Here is a 22,799-nt window from a genome sequence, read left to right on the forward strand (position 1 = left end):
ATTACCCCACAGGGATATCAACAAAACCAAGCACATCACACAAGCCTACTGAGTGAATATATTACAGAATAAGTTTCTTGTCCAACCCAAAAACATTCTTCATTCATTTTATATGAGTGCATGTATATAATATGTATGTATATATATATATAATTATTATCTTTAAGATAAAGTAACTTAAGTCCACAAAAACAGAAGACAAAATGAGGCAAACAGTTTCAGATGTTATGGCAAATCATACACACAGGATGAAATGAGAAAAATCACAGAAAGGGCAAGTGTCTTTCAGAGTACAGAATGCACCAATAATATCGAAGCAACTTCGCTTTTACAACAATAACAGCAACAAAGACGGGAAAAACAACAACAGACTGATTAGCTATATCCAGATTAGAAGGCAAAACAACGGAAAGACAGACTCTTACTTCACAGACCACACAGTGCAGACAACTATTCACAGACAATAAAAGCAAAAAGGACAATCAACAACATCCTCTGGCAACTACAGGGAAAACTCAATCAGTTGTCTGCTTCCAGCATCAGAGTGCAAATAGTGTCCAAAGGATTCTGCTGAATTTATAATGCATTTACAGAGTATTTCCAAGACCAGTTCCACAGAAAAGCCTTCAGCCACAATGCAACATGTGCTGGCAATACCACCACCTCTCAAAAACGTGTTTGGTTTTTTTTTCAGCTCCCAGTCAGCATGTGATAACAGTGAACACAATACCACATTACTGGTGTTTCAAATGATTCTGTACATCCTAAAAAAAATTTTTTTAAATTTTTAAATAAAATTAAAAAAAACACCCAGCTTTCCAGCCAGATGAATACAACACTTCTGACGAACAAAAGCAGTGGAGGGAGCTTCATCCAGCTCCTTGCAGTGGAACCTGGTGTTCCTCAAGACTCTGTCTTGGCACCCTGCCTCTTACAGCTATACACCAGACCTTTCCAGCAACCTCACTGCAGTGCCTCACCTGTTTGCTGGTGACATGTGATGTTTGATATGTATGTTGTGTTGTGTGTGATAATGTGGCTTGTGTGTGTGAGTGTGTGTGTGTGTGTGTGTGTGTGTGTGTGTGTGTGTTTATACATAAATTACAGTTAGTGTTTGGTTGGATGTCTATACACAGTAATGTTTGCAATTCATTATTTTAGGGTTTCATTTCACATTTTACTCCTTTTTTTTTCTAACAATATAGAACACAATGAAAAAAAGATATACAAATTAAATTATCATCATAATGACACACTATGTCATAAGACAATCTGCTCAGTCTCTCTTTAACAGGGGCCTTGACAGTCGTGGTCACTGGGAGCAGAAATGGCTGATGTCACTCCATCCAGACACATGCCAGACCTCACAGGCCACGAGGAAAAAGAACCCATTCCATGTCCGCACTCTGATGCCGATGATTAAAACTACCTGGTCATCATCTCAACAGATCTACTCACCAACCTCACCCCTTCAATTTTTCTTCTTCGTTTGTGGGTTGCAACTCCCACATTCACTTGTATACATGAGTGGGTTTTTACGTGCATGACCATTTTTACCCCTACCGTGTAGGCAGTCATTGCTTTCAGGGGGGACCCCTTTATTTCTACCCCCCACCCCTCTCTGCCATGCCAAACGTCTTCCCTCCATTCCTGCTCCTGCACCCCTCAACCCCTGTCTCATCCCATCTGCCATCTGCTGATCATGAGGAGAGCCTCCACACTTCCAACAGATAGAACTCCACTTGTGGAACCCTTCCCTATCCCTCTGCGAGAGCCTCCACACTTCCAATAGATAGAACTCCACTTGTGGAACCCTTCCCTATCCCTCTGCGAGAGCCTCCACACTTCCAATAGATAGAGCTCCACTTGTGGAACCCTTCCCTATCCCTCTGCGAGAGCCTCCACACTTCCAACAGATAGAACTCCACTTGTGGAACCCTTCCCTATCCTTCTGCGAGAGCCTCCACACTTCCAATAGATAGAACTCCACTTGTGGAACCCTTCCCTATCCCTCTGCGAGAGCCTCCACACTTCCAACAGATAGAACTCCACTTGTGGAACCCTTCCCTATCCCTCTGCGAGAGCCTCCACACTTCCAACAGATAGAACTCCACTTGTGGAACCCTTCCCTATCCCTCTGCGAGAGCCTCCACACTTCCAACAGATAGAACTCCACTTGTGGAACCCTTCCCTATCCTTCTGCGAGAGCCTCCACACTTCCAATAGATAGAACTCCACTTGTGGAACCCTTCCCTATCCCTCTGCGAGAGCCTCCACACTTCCAACAGATAGAACTCCACTTGTGGAACCCTTCCCTATCCCTCTGCGAGAGCCTCCACACTTCCAACAGATAGAGCTCCACTTTTGGAACCCTTCCCTATCCCTCTGCAAGAGCCTCCACACTTCCAACAGATAGAACTCCACTTTTGGAACCCTTCCCTATCCTTCTGCGAGAGCCTCCACACTTCCAATAGATAGAACTCCACTTGTGGAACCCTTCCCTATCCCTCTGCGAGAGCCTCCACACTTCCAATAGATAGAGCTCCACTTTTGGAACCCTTCCCTATCCCTCTGCGAGAGCCTCCACACTTCCAACAGATAGAGCTCCACTTTTGGAACCCTTCCCTATCCCTCTGCGAGAGCCTCCACACTTCCAACAGATAGAACTCCACTTGTGGAACCCTTCCCTATCCCTCTGCGAGAGCCTCCACACTTCCAATAGATAGAACTCCACTTGTGGAACCCTTCCCTATCCCTCTGCGAGAGCCTCCACACTTCCAACAGATAGAGCTCCACTTTTGGAACCCTTCCCTATCCGTCTGCGAGAGCCTCCACACTTCCAATAGATAGAACTCCACTTGTGGAACCCTTCCCTATCCCTCTGCGAGAGCCTCCACACTTCCAATAGATAGAACTCCACTTGTGGAACCCTTCCCTATCCCTCTGCGAGAGCCTCCACGCTTCCAACAGATAGAACTCCACTTGTGGAACCCTTCCCTATCCCTCTGCGAGAGCCTCCACGCTTCCAATAGATAGAACTCCACTTGTGGAACCCTTCCCTATCCCTCTGCGAGAGCCTCCACGCTTCCAATAGATAGAACTCCACTTGTGGAACCCTTCCCTATCCCTCTGCCCCTCCAGAGTCACCACAATCTTCGACATCATGAAGGTGGATGAGTACAGGCGGAACAAAGAGGAAACAAATCAAGCCAAACAGAACAACAAACACACCATCATGACCACGCTACCAGCCCCCAGCTACTTCACACAGGCACACAGTCACTAGCACAGAACAGATGCCACATTGGTGAAAAAAAAAAGAAGAAATAAGCAGACCACCACCAAAAGGAAACGACGATTCTAGAAAGACACTGGGAGATGCATCAGTCATCACTGCTTACTTGCCATGGCTTGTTTCTCTGTCTGTACAATATGTCAACTAGAAACCTACTTTGTTTCCCTCAGTGATGACCAAAACACCTAACAAAACCACTGCTGATTCAACCAAGAAAAAAAAAAAAAAGAAAAAAATTGAGGTGAAGCCTTCCTTGATTCACATGTAGCACCTACTGAAGCAACCACAGACTACTACTTTTAAGGGAAATAGTCTCCACGTTAAAAAATAAACTGACTTGGTCATTGCTGAAGTGGCATTGTTATTCACAAAGATTTGAGCTTTTTTAAATGAATTCTAAAAGTGTAAATAATACACAGATGATTTAAGCATTTTCAAATGAATTTAAAAAGTGTTAATCACACACACACACACACACACACACACACACACACACACACACACCTCTCTTACCCCCTTCCTCATCCCCCCACCAACACACACACACACAACCAAAGCAGGGTATTACACTGACTCACTTTGTTTACAAACATAACTAAAAAATAAAAAAAAAAGAGCAAACTTCTCTTTTTCAGGTAACATCATAATCGTGAAAGACACTGAACTGAATGGCATTATCAAGGCATTTTTTTTCTTCCTCTGATTCAAACACAAAACATGTAACGTTAGAAAGCAATCAAAATGAATGAGTCATTGCTGGGTTTTCTTTTTCATGTTATTCACAAGCAACTAACAATCAATGTTATCAGATTAATTCATGTAAATAAATTTTGGAGCTGAAGGTATGCAAACACAAAATGCTTCAAATGAAAATGGCACACTGAAAAATGTGTAAAAAAAAAAAAAAAGAAAAAGAAAAAGAAAAAGAAAAATGAAAAAAGCAGACAGAAGGAAAATGAATGCAATAAACATGCCTTGCAACAGCACTCCCTCCTATCCCTTCACGTTAGCCAAAACTGTCCTCTCTCAAATCCACTCCAATCCCCATACATCACTATGTACATACCCCTTCTCCTCTCCCCACATCCCAACTCTTTTTTTTTTTCCCCTGATCATGTTCCTTCTTTTTTCTTCTTCTTCTTCTTTTAGCTTTCCCTTTTTCAAAACACTTACCACCTCTCCCAGCTTTCTCCTTTCACTCTGAGCACTGTTAAACCGTCATAACCTCTCAAACAGTCCGTCATGCTGCATCTTACAAACATACACATGCATTCACATATCTCACAAGACTTGTCCTTTCTTAATAACGTTCTCTCCCACACTGGTCTACCCTCTCTTGCACACACACACACATGCATTCCCTCACTCTAAATATCAATCTCTCCCTAGCTACAAGACTCTTGAACTTATCCTAGCATCATCATCATTTCCCTAATTCTTACATATGTTTTCCCTTCAACCCTATCTTTCCTATTTTCCAGCCAATTCTGTTCTGCCCCACGCCAAAACTTTTTTTTTTTTCATAACATAATGCAATACTGAACTCAAAAGAAAACAACCAACTAAAGACATTAACAACACTGACACAAACACTCAGGGGGAAAACAAAGCCATATGATTACCATCGTTATTGTTCCCAAAATTATCCCAGATTACATTGTTCTTTTCCAAGCTTTCAACTGTAAAACAAAAGTGAGAAAAGACATGTCAAGTCAAATGAAAATGAATACGAGACACTGAGAGAGAAAGAGAGGGAGAGCAGGGATAACCGAGATTCCAGTGCTCCCCTGTGTCCCTTCTCTCCTCCCTCCATCCCCCCTCTCTGTCTCTCAATAACTTATTTCAAAACGATATCACTAACGCTGACTCCTATCTTTTTCTATATTCTAATGGGATGAACATTTTAATTCAAATCATTTCTCATTCTATGTTTTTTCATGGGATAAACATTTCAACTAAGTTAGGATGTGAACAGAAGACAAATTGCAACCAAAATATTATTCAAATTTCCACTCATTGTCACAGCATACTGGGCTCTTTTTCAGTCCAGTGGTGGGCAATATATAAATGTTTTATCACTATCATCATCATTTAAAAAAGCAATATTCCACATTCAAAATTGGCCTTGGAAAATATCAAATGGGCAAAACTAGTAAACCAAACACAAATATCACTTCCTCTTTCTCGCTGACTTAAAGTACATACTGGCTTACCAAGTACTGACACAAATCACTTTCAAAGGAAGACTCACAACACAACATGTACAAGTTTCACTTTCAGTTTCAGTAGCTCAAGGTGGCGTCACTGCGTTCGGACAAATCCATATACGCTACACCACATCTACCAAGCAGATGCCTGACCAGCAGTGTAACCCAACACGCTTAGTCAGGCCTTGAGAAAAAAATTAAAATAAAATAAATAAACAAATAAATAAATAAAAATTTTAAATAAAATAAAATAAACAAATAAATAAGGGGTGAATAAATAATAGATAAATACATTTAAAAAAAATAACTACTACCACTACTAATAATATGTATAAGGCGCAAAAACTTGATGAAGTCAACTATAAGCATACATAAATAAATAAATAAATAAATAATAATTATATAAATATATATACTTATATAAATAAATAATAATTATACATGTACAAACCTAAAAGCTTCCTTTCTCGTGAACAATGAATATAATATGTGTATCATCTGCTTAAATATATGTATAAGATTCACAGCAGAATGATCAAACATGTAAAAAAAAAAAAAAACCACACACACACACACACACACACACACAATCAGTTTAATAAATGAAAACAACCTGTTCTTGCAACTTCTTTTATCTCATGGAAAACAAATAAATTTGCCTCTCCCTCATTTCACTGTTGATCACCTTATCAATATGCAGGTGTGCACTGATTGCAAACTACAGTTAACTATGTGCCGGATACAGGAAAGAGCTAATTATCCAAAATACTGGGGTGTCAAAAATAGGCAAATGAGGCTATATATGGTAACAATGTGTTGAAAAAAAACAAAAAAACAACACCTTTGAGATGAGTATGAAACAAGTCAGGATGATTATACAGATCATTTGAAAATAGTGGAAGCAGCGAAAATGAGAAGCAGTAACTGTCTTGACAAGCTCAGCTGATGTAAACTAAGAATAATAATATTCAAAAAAAGAAAGAAGGAAAGAAGAAAACAAAATAATGATAATATGTGTACACTGAAGTACCTACCAACTGATTGGTTGTTCTCCTCCTCTGATTTGCATAATGTATGTAAATGATAAGATAGAATTTACACTGAATTTAGTCAACATCCATTTGGTTATCAGGATTTATTTTTATACTGCAATTTTATTCTTCATTAAAAAAAAAAAAAAAAAAAAAAAAAAAAAAAGAAAGAAAGAAAAAAGTGTATTTCAAACTCATTTTTTGAATGGCTGATGTACACGTGACATGCAAACTGAACAGAAATAAACACTAGTATTAAGCGAATAAATAAAGGGAAAAAGAAGAGACAGGACTTTGGATAGAGAACAGACATCTCTTACAACTGTCAGTGACTGTGTTGTAATCAGACCATATAACATGTTTACTATGGTATGTCAACAATGGTATGTGTACATTTTCTGGTCATCTTCCATTTCATCACACTAATTCCACATCCTTATTTCCATGTACAGAAATGCTGAGCACTGAGAAATAACTGGCACGCCCTATCACAGTTTCAATGAAAGGAATGTAAATAACGGTAAATAAATAGTTCATCCACACCACATATTATTGCTAACAAGCTGACGTCAATATTAGAATCATAAAGATCAACTTCGTATCAAAGGCGACAGCTATGAGCCTAGCAGTTGGTTGGTTTGAGTTTCACTTTATGATTAACCCTTTCAGAACTGCAAGGATGATCAGGCTGTGTATCTTTCCCTCCTTGGGGGGTTTTAGCAGTAAAATTTAAATGGTATAAGAATTAAAAGAATGAAAATTTGCTTAGATCATTCACATATTGAGTAACATTATGTTTACGATTTTTCTAGACAGTATTTTGAAAGGCCTGACTTGCTAGATGTGGTTTTCAACACCACTGGGACTGCTGATGTTGTTATTATTTCAATTTTGAAGTTCTTTTGTTCTCCCTCCTACTTAAGCGAAAGCACACACACGTACATACACAAACACCACACTTACACAGACACAAACACACACAGACACACACACACACATATTACACACCACACTTGCACAACTGAGAAGAAAAGAACTTACCTCCAAGAGTAAAAGAAACGGGGTCGGTGAAGGCTCCCACTAAAATGCGTTTGCTGAATATCGCCTTTGTCACACCAGCCATCTTCAGGCTGTACCTCCTGTTTGACGGCAGATTTCGCAAAGTGTACTGCAAGCATGAAAAAGAAGAAGAAAACAAACATGATAACAATAATATGCTGAGTAACATTATCATAATCAAGATGTGACAGAACTGCCCACACCCCTCAATCCTCCCTCCCTCTCTCTCATGGACCAGCACATATTGGGATAACAGGTCATGTCGAAACTCTTATTCCTTGAGTAAAAATGTTTTGAGTTCCGAGTTCTCAGTGAAAATTCTGGCTTTCAAAATCACATCATTTTCTTTTTTTGTTTCTGTGTTTTTGTTTTTGTCACAGAACAAAGAACTGATAAAGGAATGGAGCTGAAGTTCCTTTTTCCTTCCCTGCCCCACTTTCTGTATTCGCAAAGTTAAAACCAGTGCTTGATTCCTTAAAGACCGACGGTCTTCAGCCAAAGCCTGCAGCAACTCGGTTGGGACTGTCATCAAGGTAGCAAATAAGACCTTCACTGTTATCAGTGTGAATAAAAAGGATTCTTCACCCTGAAATTACATTTAATCTAACACACTTGTGTGACCTACAGGTGCAGACTCCAGCAGAGGTCTCATTCATGTCCTGGGCAAACTACTACCCTACTTGTGAAGAGAAATAGAAAATAGGTGACCTCCCTTAGTATAATACCTCCCCTTTGCATGCCTGTGATGAGTCCTCTTTTTTTTTTTTTTTTCTATCCTGCTCCCATGCCTTCAGAGTGGCTATGTTTTTCGCATTTTCTACCTTTCTACCGCTGGACTCGCTCTCTATTGTTAAATGCTGTAGTGTCTCAGCATATCCTTGTCATATCCACTATACAAACAACACAGATGGCATCATCCAGCCTACCGTCTGTCACTTTCAAAACAAAAACTTTTTTTTCTTTTTTTTCTTTTTTTTGATCTAAATAAACAAAGAAAAGAGGAGGTACCCACCTCGGTGCGGGTGCCAGACACAGTGGTATCAGGATCGTTGCCGTGGTTGTCCCACCACTTGAGCACATAGGAGTCTACACGCCGGTAGTAGATGGTCGGGGGGTCCCAGTGCAGCCGCACGCTGCTGGGCGACAGCACCGTCACGTTGCGGATGTAGGGAGCACTGGGAGCTGCACAGCATCATGCTTCTTTGTACGCTTGTACAGCGTTTTGCTTCTTACACACCATGACGGGGTGAAGTCGGATGCCATCTCCTCTCAACCCACCCCTCTCTCAAGTCTACAATGCATTTTTTCCCTCTGAAATTCCTCTTGTTTGTTCACTTCTTTTTTGTTTCTTTCCATTTTATTTTTATTACCTTTCATATTTGTTTGTTTGTTTATTTTCAAGGGTTGGATGAAGGAAAGCATGAATGATAAATCTATTACCCTCAGAAAATAAGAATCATTCTTTCATTCGTTCATTATCTCTCCCCCTGTCTCCCTCTCCTTCTCTCTTTCCCTTCCTTCTTCGTCTTCTTCTTCTTCTTTTCTCTCTCTCTCTCTCTCTCCCCCTCCCTCCCTCCTTCCTGATAACACTTTCAGACTCTCTTCCCCCAATTCTTTGTCAATGGTTAACAGTCTGGTTGATATACAATATGCAGAATCTTTTAAAACACACAATAATGCTGACAATGAGATAACTATGAACCACTAAAAACATGCTCAGTATCCTAAAACACATGTTGTCATGAATGCCTCTTTTGTCAACATGTTCTCAGACGAGGCAAAAATCACTCCAAATTTTTTTTTCCCCTTTCTCTGTCTGTCTCTCTCTCTGTGCATATATAAATACATATAGCTGAGTCTCTCTTATTTCTGCTCTATACCTACAATCATGAAACCACTCCATTTACCTGCTACGTCTGTAAGAGCCGGATATTTCTCACTGAAATTTCCCTGCCCAGCTTCTGTGAATGCTGCAACCTGAACTTTGTATTCAGTATAGGGACCTGCAACAAAGGAAAACAGACAAGGGGACTGGATGAGAGGCCAAACTGCTGTTTCCCTCCATCGGAACACAAGAAATGTGTGTGACCACTTAGTGTATGTTAGTGTATGTGTGTGTCCATGTGCCTCTGCGTACGTCTGTGCATGTGCATGCTCACAGATGCGCATTGTTGATTTTTACATGAATGATAGTGATTTAATTTGCATAACTATAATAGCAATGTGAAGTGTGTAGCTTTGGTTAGATCAATACTACAACAGAACTCCTTATAATCATAATATGCAGGCAAACATATATGCACGCAAACATTGCCAGAGACAAGTGCAATAGTCAAATTAATAACCAGTCTGCTATTCTAACTTTCTATACAAATGAACACAGATCTACACATATACACTAGGAATCATTATTTTTTTTACATACAGGCTGTAACACTGTAGGTACACTTACAATACATGCAAGCATACCTACACATAGACAGAATCATATTATTTTTCAATTTGTCAATTGAAGTTACATCTAATATTTACAGAATAATGATTCCACCATTCTAATCAATCCTATCCTTGTATACTCTCTTTTTTACCACACACACACACACACACACACACACACACACATATCCACAAACACGTATTTCACATTTAATATCACCCAAAGTGAAAAGACATTAAATAAAGAAGTAAAAGATAACTAAAAAAACATAATAAATGAACACAATCAACAAAAAGTGCGACTGGCTAGTCAAACTCACGCAATGCACTGATGAAGGCAGACATGGGATTGGTCAGAAGACCAGAAATGATGCGTGTTTTCGTGACATCGTTCAAGATCCAGTGAAGCTCGTAAGACACCAAATGACCGTTCGGCATGTTTGGTGGTTCCCAGTGGACATAAAAGGAGGTGGCCTGTCTCCCTGTTATGTGCGTGATGCGAGGACTGGAGGGGACTGAAACAATCAATGCTTTTGTCACACTATGGCCTGCCTCAGATACTTTGTTCAGGTGTACCAAGTCACAGGGATTGTTTTGTTTAGACTGGAGTCTAAAAGCGAAGACAGGCAGAAACTCTACAGCTGAACGTCACACACAGACACAGACAGAGACTGAGAAATACACACACACACACACACACACACACACACACACACACACTGTGTCTCGGTGTCTACCTGGAACAGTCATTACTCATTTTCACAGCACACCCATTCTCAAGAAGTACACACACACACAACACACACATACATGCACAATGGATTTTTTTTATTTTTAACCAGCACTGGTAGCACTTAAAAACAAACCATCTCATCCATTAACCATACACATGTTCAATACACTGCTTTTCTCAATACTGACATTTATGCCAGTTTCTCAACAGGAAGGAAGCACATAACCCATTGGCAAAAGACAAAAAAAAAGCCTACAGGCTACACAAAAAATACCTGCCCCTCACCCTAAAAAAAAAAACTACAAAAAATAAAAAGCAAAGAAAAGGAAATAGTCTTTTCTCACTGAATCTGACCTGCACTGTTTGCAGTGCCTTTTCCTGCACCAGCAACTGCTTTCCACTGTACCTTCCATTCACTCCTGTCTCACTTCTGTTCCCTCGCTCCCCCCCCCCTCTTCTCCCTTTCTGTCTCTCTCTCTCTCTGTCTCCCTCCCTCTCTCTCTGACCACCCAGTCCCCCAGCACTGACCTCCCTGAAGAGTCATGACGGCCTTGACAGCCTTGGGTCCGTCCCCCTCCTCATTGTAGGCCAGGATGGACACGGTGTACAGGGTGAAGGGAGACAGGCCATGCAGCGTCAGCTCCTGGAACACAGCCAGTGTCATTGTGTTGTGTTGTATTGTACTGTATTGTCTTATATTGTGTTGTGTCGTGTTGTGTTGTATTGTGTCGCACTGCGTAACGTTCCATTGCATTACGTTGCACGGAACTGTATTGTATTGCAATGATTTGCATTGTATTGCATTGCAACACATTGCATTGCATTCAATGCACTGACTTGGACTGCAACGCACTGCAACAAATTGCATTGTATTGGTTTGCATTGCATTGCAAAACACTGTGATGCACTGCAACGCATTGCATTGTATTGTGATGTACTGTATTGCACAGGCTACTCTTTGTTACAGCAGATTTCTTTGTGTAAAATATGGACTGCTCTTCCTGGGAAGAGACGAATGTCACTACAGTGCAATACCTCTTTTTTTTTTTCTATGTTTTTTCTGCCTGCAAGCTTATTCGTTTTCCTACCAAAGTTGATTTTTCAGTTGAATTTTGCCAGGGACAACCCTTTCATTTCTGTGGGTTCTTTTCCCTGTGCTAAGAAATGGGTGTTGTTCTCCTGGTAGATGTAAAAAAACAAAAAAACAAAACAAACTCACACCCACATACACCAACACGCACATTCAATTTTTTGTGGAAACAATTCATCACCTATGGAGAGTAAGGGCAAAAAAAATGAGTCAATGCTTTGAACTGGAGGACACTGAATCACTACCCAAAATCTGCAGCCAACCTCTCGCTATGGCAACAATGACACAGAGTAACGACCAATCCTCAGCAAAGATAAGCTGATGCAACCCTATTGGGTGTCCAAAGAAGGCCTCCATCCCTTTATCTTATTCATCATGAATCGCACAAGCATAGCCAACTGTACACCCCCCTTTTTAGATGGTTCTCCATCAAGATCAAATCAATGGAAGAATGGTGTGCATCACTGGCAAGCCTTGTCAATGATTTTTGGCCTGAAGAATAATTCTAAATTTTCAGCATGGAACATAAATGGAATGGCAATCTTTAAATGCACCAGACCTTAAACTATACCAGTGGATACATTTTGTTTCACTGCATTACTCTCTTCAAACCAAGACCACAGATATTCTTCACATCCAGTTCACTTATCTGTGTAATATCCTTTTCAGCCATGAAATGGAGCACAATTCCTAATTCTTGCCGAACAAAAAGAAAGAATAAACAAACATTCATGGCTGCATTCGGAAACTGGGTCAGAAATTTTGCTGATGCAGTCTGCAAGCTCTGATTGGTTAAAACAGGTGTTTGATCGGTCAGAGCATGGAGTATGTACCGGTCATCACTGGCCTTCCTGGCCCAGGAAAACTGACTGTTCGATATGGTCACCAGTGAAATTTTCAAGGCCAGCGGAATATATTTTGGGTTTTTGCCAGGCCAGCGGCACAATTTTCTGCTGTCCATCATGCCGGATATTCAGCAGCAGACACAAAAGTAGCATGTAATACTGTGTAATGTTCGTTATACTACTAAACACACTACGCATTCATTTTCGCACACAAAAAAAACTCTCGAGAAGGGGAAGACCTGCAGACAACTCACAGTGGTGGTGGGGTCATTCACAGGAACGGTCTGGGTGTCAGAGTCCTCCTTGCTGAAGGTGACCTTGTAGCCCTCAATCTTGCCCCTCAGGCTCTCGGGGGCTGGGGGCTGCCACGTCAGGCGGATGTCAGAGCTTGAGGTGCTGACCGCTTGGAACGATTCAGGGGCACCAGCAGGGGCTGTGTGTCAAACCAAATTTATACAGTGTAATGCATGCACTCATGCATGCACGCACACGCGTGTGCACGCACACACACACACACATACACACACACAAGCACACACACAATCTTTCTCTCACACGCTGACTCAGACAAACATACACACTCATGGATGCAGACACGCACACACACACACAAGCAGACACGAACATACCCTCACAACAAACACTTTTCAAGGAAACAGACACAAGCAAACAGACAATAACAAAATTCAGCACACATGCACACACACATCCAAGACACACAAACAAAAGAGAAAGAAAAAGAGAAGAGAGAGCTTGGGAAACAGACAGTCCTTGACAAACAACAGGCAAAACAGAAAACAATGTCTCATTCAAGAAATGCATTAACAGTGTCCTGTCCCAGTGCTACAGATGCTTCTTTTCTCTTTCAATTCAACTTCTGCCCATGTCTGATATCAAAATGAGGATAAATATATTAATGAACTGTCAACAGACTAAGAATGGGATATTTTTTTAGCCAAAGCACTGATGATATTTGTTTAGATATTACACACTGATGATTCCACTTTCCTTATCACACCAAGTGAACACATTTTCCTCAAATTTTCTCTTTAACTGGGTCATGTGACCCTAGTCTTTGTTCAAACTGTTTACTCAACGTTTGATTTCACCAATGCTGTCCTTTTGCTATGAACAATGTGCACTTTAGAATCTATGAAAATTGGGCAACTTCAAATCTGGAGTGTTGAATATGTTGATGAAACAGAAACATGGGGTGTGCCCTAACAATCACTGTGCCTCCTAGCCCCCTAAAAAAAAGTAAAATATGTTATCTTCAATATATTTCAAAAATCAAATTCAAATTTAAAAAACTTGTTCTAATCAAATAAAGACAGTATTATTACATAAATAAACACCAAAATTCAGGCTGTTGTTTTTTCTCTGATACAATGTCAGAGAACACTGGCAAATAGTTTTCATACACACTGCCACAGAAGATTAGAACTATGATAAACAGGTCTCAGACACACACTCAGTAACAGCTGAACAGAATGGGGTGGTAGATTCATCAGAATTTTTTTCAATAAGTACACATTGCTGCTATTTGGAGTCTACAGAACAACTACAGAAAAGCTGTGAAGCAATCATGTCCACCTGTGTAATAACTGCACAAAAGTAAACATTAAAACAGAGATAACTGTCTAGATCAAAGATTTACTAAAGATATAAGAACACATGTTAGAAGTACACACATTTTTATCAAAAACCCATGTATAACAAATACATGCATACAGATAATTAATTATACTGCACACATGTTATTCTGTGAAATGACCAAGTACTGCATACCACACCAACAGATCTGTCCTGCATGCTGATACATAGGCAAAATACAAGTACACACAGATACAGGCTGTAACACATGATAAAAACAGACAAAACCATCAACAGAAGACAACTTGACAAGAAGATAAAGAAACAAAAGATCATCATCCGCAGAAATACTGTTAACTCTTTAACACTACAGACTTGACAAAGTAAATGAGCTGTGGACTATGTAACACCACAGATTCAAAAAGGTTTTTCATTGGGCTGTAATCATGGGTTAAGATTCTGGAAAACTGTTGAAATCTAAATTAATGAAAAATGTAAGAAAATATCAAGATTGCACAATTTATTTTTTTATTCGGAGGGTCTAGCAACACTAAATAATACAATTTCTAGTAAAGGTGAGAAAAACTAAAACCATTTACCAAATCTATCAACCTTTAAAAACTCTAAACTCATCTGTACAAAGCTAGAATAACAACTATCTAAAGTCAGACATTTAATGGAACCACTATTACATGCTGCTTCTTTATACAGACAGACATTATCTTCAGTCTTTGTGTACCCAGTTTTCTTATGAACTTATTATCACTTGTTTACTTTTAGGCATGTTCCTCTTCTTGAATGGCTTGTGCATCTACCCCCTCCCTCTTGTATGTGAAAATATAATATTTAACATAGTAATATCAACAACAAAAACTCAATACCACACACAAAAACAGAAACACTTATTAAAACAATACATGAAAACAATAGCCAGAAAAATTAAAATCTTGTAAAAGCGAGCCTGAAGACATGCTTCTTAGGTATCTAAAGACATGAGACACGAGTCTCTTCAAGTTAAACACAGTTGTATACAAAGGTAAATCAATCAACCAATGAAAAAGTCAATTATTTCTTTACAGAAAAAGAAAAAGAAGAAAAAAAGAATTGGTATAACACAGCTTCTCTTTCCCCCTCTCTCTCTCTCGTACCCATCCAACACTGCACATGCCTTCAACCTAACTTGTGTGTGGCACCTTTGTGCCAGTTAAGCTCAAGGCAGATCTCCAACATAATCAGAATCAGTTTATTATCTAAGTGAGAGAAATCAAAATTGGTGAAGTCAGTTATGAACACACAAAACTTCCAGTGACCAAACCAGCTCAATTTTCAGTTTCATTTCATTTGGAACCACACTCAAGTTGGGTAGACACACAGTGTAGACGGATAACTACTGAAAATATTATTGCAGTATAAAAAATTAAAAAAATTCTCTCATTCAATGTCGTTCAATAAGCAACAAGTGAACACAGGAGAAGGCAGGTTTGGAAGGTGATATAAGATGATTAGGAACATCCAAAACACAAGGATAGAAGAGAGGCAAAACCTTTATGGCTCATGTGTGGTTCCTTGAAAAAACAAAACAAAAAAGAAAAAATCCACCCAAATACTGCACCACTAAAAAGAAAAGAAGATAAAAGCCAGGAGTGCTGTGTGGCAACCAGCTGCATAATAAACATGAATTTCACAATGATGTGCACAGATGAGCGCAATAACAAAGTGGTTAAAGCACTGGACTTTCAATCTGAGGACCCCAGGTTCAAATCTCGGTCACGGTACCTGGTGGGTTAAGGGTGGAGATTTTTCCCATTTCCCAGGTCAACAGATGTGCTGCTAGTGCCTGAACTGCCTTCATGTGTGTATGCATGCAGAAGATCAAATACGCACATTAAAGATCCCATGATCCATATCAGCGTTCAGTGGGTTATGGAAACAAGAACATACCCAGCATGCATCCCCCTAAAACGGAATATGACTGCCTACAAGGCGGGGGGTAAAAACAGGCATATGCATAAAAGCCCACTTGTGTATTTGAGTGAACACGGGAGTCGCAGCCCACGAACAACAAAGATGAAGAAGAAGAATGATGTGCACAAAATCAGACTCGTAAACATCACAAAGTTAACCAAACACAGAATTTAGATCAGAAGACAATTCTAATATTCCAAGTCACTACCAATTTTGCCATAGTTTGGATTAGCAAGTGTCAAAATCCACACAAAAATATCAATTATGAATTTATTTGTCTTCCATCAGAAAGCAAGTCTTTGTCTAACCAGAAGCAGTGTACTTGGATGTAAACATTTCCAACACACACACACACACACAAGCGCGCGCGCACATGCGCGTGCGCACACACTGAAATGGGGTTGCTACATAGACTCACTTTGTTTACACATGAGCCAAAAATATGCTTCTCATCAAAAAAACCCTCAAGTTAAAAATTCATGGATAGTGAAAAGAAGCCAGACATTCCAACTGACTTTGCAAGCAAAAGGGAAAGCATCGACACTCTATCATAACACAATGTCTTCAACAACAGCTCTGATGACATCACAAAAACACACAAAACCCAGTGGAATTGTAGACCACTTCAGCATAACTGAATCAACCCTTGCTATGCTGAATCAAAAGCCTGGACCACTGAAGGCACAAACATTCCATGTCAATCCTGACCATTCTATAAAAAAAAATAATAATAAAAAAAGGACAAATTTTCCACATTGTTCAACATGCAGCAAGATGCAAAAAAATAAAAATAAAAAAAAGTGTGAAACAACACTCAGACCAATCAAACATTACTTACAACCTGCCGTAGTTATATCACCTACAAGGAGATAACAGCAGCAATGTCACACAAATCATGGTCATTATCACTGACAATCTTGATTTATTCCCATGCTCACCTACCCACACACCCAGACCTGCCAACCACAAAGGATTCTTGAGAGTAGCATCATCTGAGCTTATCAAACTAGCATCTGACAGTTGCAGCACCAACACCCAATTGTAGTCCCAATGGCATTACAAAGAACAAAGAAACTGATGGTACTGCCACTTTCCCAATTTAATATTTCTGGAGGTTTTAACCTGTGGTAAAACACTGGTTAATTCCACAATTTGTAACTTTAAAGTCAAGTCAACCCACAGTGCATGCAACAAGAATTGAATGTTCAGTTTAGTTCAGTTACTCAAGGAGAGGCATCACTGCATTCAGACAAATCCATATACACTACAGAACATCTGCAAAGCAGATGCCTGACCAGCAGCAAAACCCAACACACTTAATCAGGCTTTGAGGTTCAGACAAAGTTCCAAAATATGGGTATTCTTTCCAGTAAGCAGACGCTCATTTCCTTGATGTCAATGTTAACTCATCGCTGGGTTTTCTTTTCTTTCTGACAAGGAGTGTTGGCGCACACCAGAAGGGAACAAGGGCTCCAGAACTGAAGTGAAGCAAAACATAAACTGAGCTCCAGTTGGCTCAGGCTGATCACAAGCCACAGCATGAAAATTCTCACTGGCTGACAGTTCCCTGTCCTTCCCCTTTTACATGAGTTCAGTTCGTTCATATAGTACTACTGATTATCAAAGAAAAAAAAAATACTGCTTGATTTTTGCTACTTCAAAGTAGCATTCTTATTGTGAGCATAATAGTATAGCATTCTGAAGCTCAGCAGAGCATACTGCTCTCAAAGTGTAGTAGTTGGCAAGTCTGTACACCCACTAGACATCACATTCACTCTGAAACAACTCTCCATTCTTATCAGTCTGACTCAAAGTTCAGACTCCTCCTTTTCAAATACCGTAAAGTTCAGTCTGTAAGCTGCGACTTTTTACCCCAGCTTCAACCTCTGCGGCTTATACAATGATGCGGCTTATGTGCGGATTTTAACGATCCCGGGAGTGTCATGTTCTCGTCTATTCTTAGCTGCCCTTCAACTCACCCAAATCATGATTTCTGTCCATGAATTTTTGGATGAGCTTCAGGATAATGTGCTAACTGTTCACGTTTTATAAATCAAATCCGCACACATTAAAGCCTTCAGATCAGCATTCAGTTATACTCTGCTCAAGCATACACCCTCATCATGCCGAAAACGCGACGTTATGCCTATGATGCAGCCTTCAAATTGAAGGCGATCGACCTAGCAGACGACAGTGCAAGCGACGAACCAGCAGCGACCTCCACCTTCATGTTCATGAAGTGAAAACGAGGCTGAAGTCAGTGACAAGATGGCGGAGGAAGCTGTGCTGGATCTCTTCAATTCGGACACTGAAGACAAAGATTTTAGTGGATTCAGTGAGCAGGATGACGTTGAATAAATGTGACTATCCCTAAATTATGGATCTTATTTTCGTTGTGTTTATTATTTTTTTGGTGGCACTAGCAGTATTTTCGCTTGCTTTTCTTTGTGTTGTTCCCGCTTGTGTTTATTTCATAACCTACAGTATCAACAGCTTTTCTGTAGTATCAGTATGTGTTCCGGTACCGGAAATAAGTGCGGCTTATAAACCGGTGCGGCTTATGTATGTACAGAGTTCAATTTTTTCCAAAATTTAGTGGGTGCGGCTTATATACCAGTGCGCTCAATAGACCGAACTTTACGGTACTTCTTCATACTCCCATTACTTTGAATGATGTTGATGTATCATAAGAGACTGATATTTACATTCTCGTTGTAACAAAAAACCATGAGTAACCAGGTCTACATGTAAAAAGTCTATTGTTTACAACACAACATTAAGTAAAAGGCTATACTAGGCACACTTCCCAGGATAAAACTCACCACAGAAGATAAAACTGAAATTCCTATTCCTAATCAAGTTTGTAAAATAAATGGTAACTTCATCAATCTCACTGAAATGAGCGTTTGCTTTGGCAAGTAGGATGAAGAAAAAACATTTCAATAAATGGGGAGAGACAGGCAGATGAAAAAACAACATTTTAATGGATGGAAAAAGACAGACAGAGGACTTAAGTAACAGACATCGAAAAAACAGAAGAGCACTAGCTTACACTGTTCTGCTATCTCCCTCACAAAAAAGGAAGAATCAAACAAGTCAGTAGAGTAGTGCACAACAGTGTGACAAACTGACTCCCTCTGCCCGACAATTTCAAACATACAGATACATCCAAGAGAGCTGTTTCCAATTAGGAAATGAGACCTAAAGCCCAACTCACCCTCCGCTCTTGTGTTGATGACAGCAGTGTCTAATCCTGGCAAGCTTTGCCCAACACTGTTCTGGGCAAGCACTTGTACTTCGTAGCATGTTTCAGGTTTCAGATCTGGTATCTTGATCTGAAGGGTCGACCCTCCCGTCACAAGCTCACGTGTTGCCGTACTATTGTCACATTCACTGGTCAAGAAACACAAGCCACTGTGCAGTGCACTGAACAACTTCACAGTTAAACAGAAAGACACCTACTGCAGTTTTGTTTTTACATTCACTGTCCTAACACCTACAGATCATTCTGAATTTTTTTTTCTGCCTTCATTATTCAAACAGAAAATAACGCATAATACAATTATTGTTTGTTTCATTGGTCTGACAGCTGAAACATTGTTTATTGATTTTCATATTCAATGCACTGACAGCAACCAAAACATTACTTGTATTTGTCAGTAATGTTTTGGTTGCTTTTGTAATAACAATGACATTCATTATGCATCTGACCTCTAGTTCGAGGTATATTCATTGTATATTGTATTATATATTATGTTTATATAGTGCTGAATCTTGTACAGAGACAAATCAAAGCGCTTTCGCACCAGTCATTCACACGCATGCATAAAGAAGAATTCATGCAGAATTCAACTTGGTAAGTACAATCACAACTTTACCACACATACAAATAAAAGCTGAAACAAATTACATTAATGTGCAGTAAAATTACAAAAATGGTTCTACTGAAGAAACAAAATTACAAATACTGATCACAGCATTGCTGAAACTAGTTGGATTTGAGATCAGACTTGAAAAATGAGACTGAGGTAGATTTAATGACATGAGATTAAAGGAGGGAATTCCATAGATGTACAGGTCACACAGCAGTTCAGTGAGAATAGAATCCACCTCACAAAATTGGATAACAGTGTTTTCCAAAATGATCAGGACTAGGTGTTCCGTTACAGGTGTGACTGTGTCCAGAAAGGAGTCAGACTACAGGTGGGTGGATGATGAAGGTGAACCAGCACTGTCAGGTGGTGGAAAACTATTTCTGAGAGTCTGGAGTTCGGCAATGAAGTCATCACAAAATACTGTTGTTATTTTATTGTTGCTGTTTTTACCTGCATTATTGTCATTGTTGTTTTGGAGGGCCTGTTTGTTGTTTCTTTCCTTTTTTCTTTTTTTTTTTTTACATTTTAACTTTTCCATGATCAGTTTGTATGGCTTCTTTAAAGCAAGTAATGTAATGTATGGCTTCTTTCAAGCAAGTAATATATGTTTCTGTGAAAGACAACATACCACTGTTTATCACTATATCTTCTGATATTACTGTGTATTTGATTTTCACTTGGCTGTATTTTTCTGTTGTATTGGGATGACTTTGGGGATGGAAGATTGAGGGGGTTTGTAAAACTGCCCTAGCTGTCAGTTATTTCTTCAGAAACATTCCTCCCGTTGACGGGCGCAACAGCCGAGTGGTTAAAGCGTTGGACTGTCAATCTGAGGGTCCTGGGTTCGAATCACGGTGACGGCGCCTGGTGGGTAAAGGGTGGAGATTTTTACGATCTCCCAGGTCAACATATGTGCAGACCTGCTAGTGCCTGAACTCCCTTCGTGTGTATATGCAAGCAGAAGATCAAATACGCATGTTAAAGATCCTGTAATCCATGTCAGCGTTCGGTGGGTTATGGAAACAAAAACATACCCAGCATGCACACCCCCGAAAACGGAGTATGGCTGCCTACATGGCAGGGTAAAAACGGTCATACACGTAAAAGCCCACTCGTGTGCATACGAGTGAACGCAGAAGAAGAAGAAGAATTCCTCCCACCCCTTTTATTCTTGAGACACATGTTTTAAACTTGGCAGTTGTTGCTGACAGCCTCGAAGCGGCAGAGCTAGGTACCTGAGCTGCACAATGTAGTTGGAGATAGGGCTGTTGTTGTCCTGGGTGCTTGCAGACCAACTGAGCGTCGCCTTCTGACTCTCCACTTCCATCACATCTGGTTTGCCTGGAGGGCTGGGGACATCTGTCACACATTTCACACCCCCTTACCTTAACAGTTTGTATCTTATTTTGCTTACTAGACCAATATTTCAACATTTCACTTTTCAACTTTGCACAAATGCCACAGGCCAGAGATGCTCTGATCCAACAACAACAGGTGCTGGAAGAAATAACCAGTACATAAGTGTCGTGATGTGGAGTGAATTATCAAAGTCAAAAGAAAAATACTGTCATATCTACTGCCATCAAACCTACTGCATTCACATGAATTATCCAACAAAACTAAACATCAGTCTCAGCAAAAGAGGGTGACTAAATTGTCAGGCATCTCAGTTCACACAGCGTACTTTCACCACATAAAGACACCAGGGCCTAAGAAACTGTACAAAACAATAAAGCTGATCCCACCACATCCAACATAACCTAAACAACACACGTATGACACTTAACACTCCTAGGTGCTCTACTTGGCTCAGCTTCAAAGGAGAACAAAATGCAACAACTAAGTTGTAACTTCACAGTGACATCCTTTGTTCAACACAAGCTGTCACCCTCTTTGAAGGCGGTCTTAAAAAAGCAAGTAGGCATGGAAGACATCAAAATGAATCATGTTCATTACCACTAATTTCAAGGAAAAGATTCCTTTTAACAATACATACTTCCCCATGGACTGCCAGTGCAGACCAACTGCAAAGAGTTGAAGGGTAAATATCCTGTCACTGGAATCGGTACAAAACAGAGAGAGCATACTGTCACTGAGCACAGGGATTGCTAAAATAAAATGTTTCAGAACCGGATTTTCAAAAAGGAGACACACACTTGCACATGCATGCACACACACACACATGCACGCACACAAAACACACATGCTCACGCTCACCAGCGCACGCACACACACACACACACTCACCGTGTTGTTGTTTATCTAATACAAGCCTACTGAACTATTCAACTCACAACTTCTCTAAAAATCAAAATGGGAACAGCTTCCAGAATATTCCACTGATCTGGATCCTCAACAAAATAAACTGTTGATGATCCGGAAATACAGTTTAATCCCAAAGACTTACAACCTATTGATTATGACTGTGAAGGGTTTTTCCCCCACAATATTTAATCAAAATTTGGTATTGGCAGACAAAGTATTTCCAGAGAAAATGACAATCTCAAAGTTTACCACACACACACACACAGACACACACACCGGGTTATTACATAGATACATTGTTTACACACGCGAAACCTTGTGTAAAAATGAAACCTTCAACTACAAACATCAGAAATGAAACCTTCAGACCACAAACATCAGAAATGAAGCTTTCAGACAACAAAC

At 39.9% G+C, this 22,799-nt stretch overlaps 1 protein-coding gene across 1 annotated transcript in view; it reads right to left on the bottom strand.

Moving 5' to 3' along the window:
* Positions 1-22,799, bottom strand: part of LOC143299485 (putative receptor-type tyrosine-protein phosphatase mosPTP-1) — a 73,359-nt gene that overhangs the window by 36,274 nt on the left and 14,286 nt on the right. The window contains exons 5-14 of the mRNA XM_076612720.1: positions 21,365-21,488; positions 19,472-19,647; positions 17,093-17,113; positions 12,951-13,129; positions 11,290-11,404; positions 10,349-10,543; positions 9,500-9,595; positions 8,605-8,774; positions 7,575-7,701; positions 4,918-4,974 (exon numbers count right to left, since the gene is read on the bottom strand). Coding sequence (XP_076468835.1) covers positions 4,918-4,974; positions 7,575-7,701; positions 8,605-8,774; positions 9,500-9,595; positions 10,349-10,543; positions 11,290-11,404; positions 12,951-13,129; positions 17,093-17,113; positions 19,472-19,647; positions 21,365-21,488 — 1,260 coding nt within the window. The remainder of the gene's footprint in view (positions 1-4,917; positions 4,975-7,574; positions 7,702-8,604; positions 8,775-9,499; positions 9,596-10,348; positions 10,544-11,289; positions 11,405-12,950; positions 13,130-17,092; positions 17,114-19,471; positions 19,648-21,364; positions 21,489-22,799) is intronic.

Source organism: Babylonia areolata, chromosome 25, assembly GCF_041734735.1.
Source record: "Babylonia areolata isolate BAREFJ2019XMU chromosome 25, ASM4173473v1, whole genome shotgun sequence".
In the NCBI taxonomy this organism is placed as follows: domain Eukaryota; kingdom Metazoa; phylum Mollusca; class Gastropoda; order Neogastropoda; family Buccinidae; genus Babylonia; species Babylonia areolata.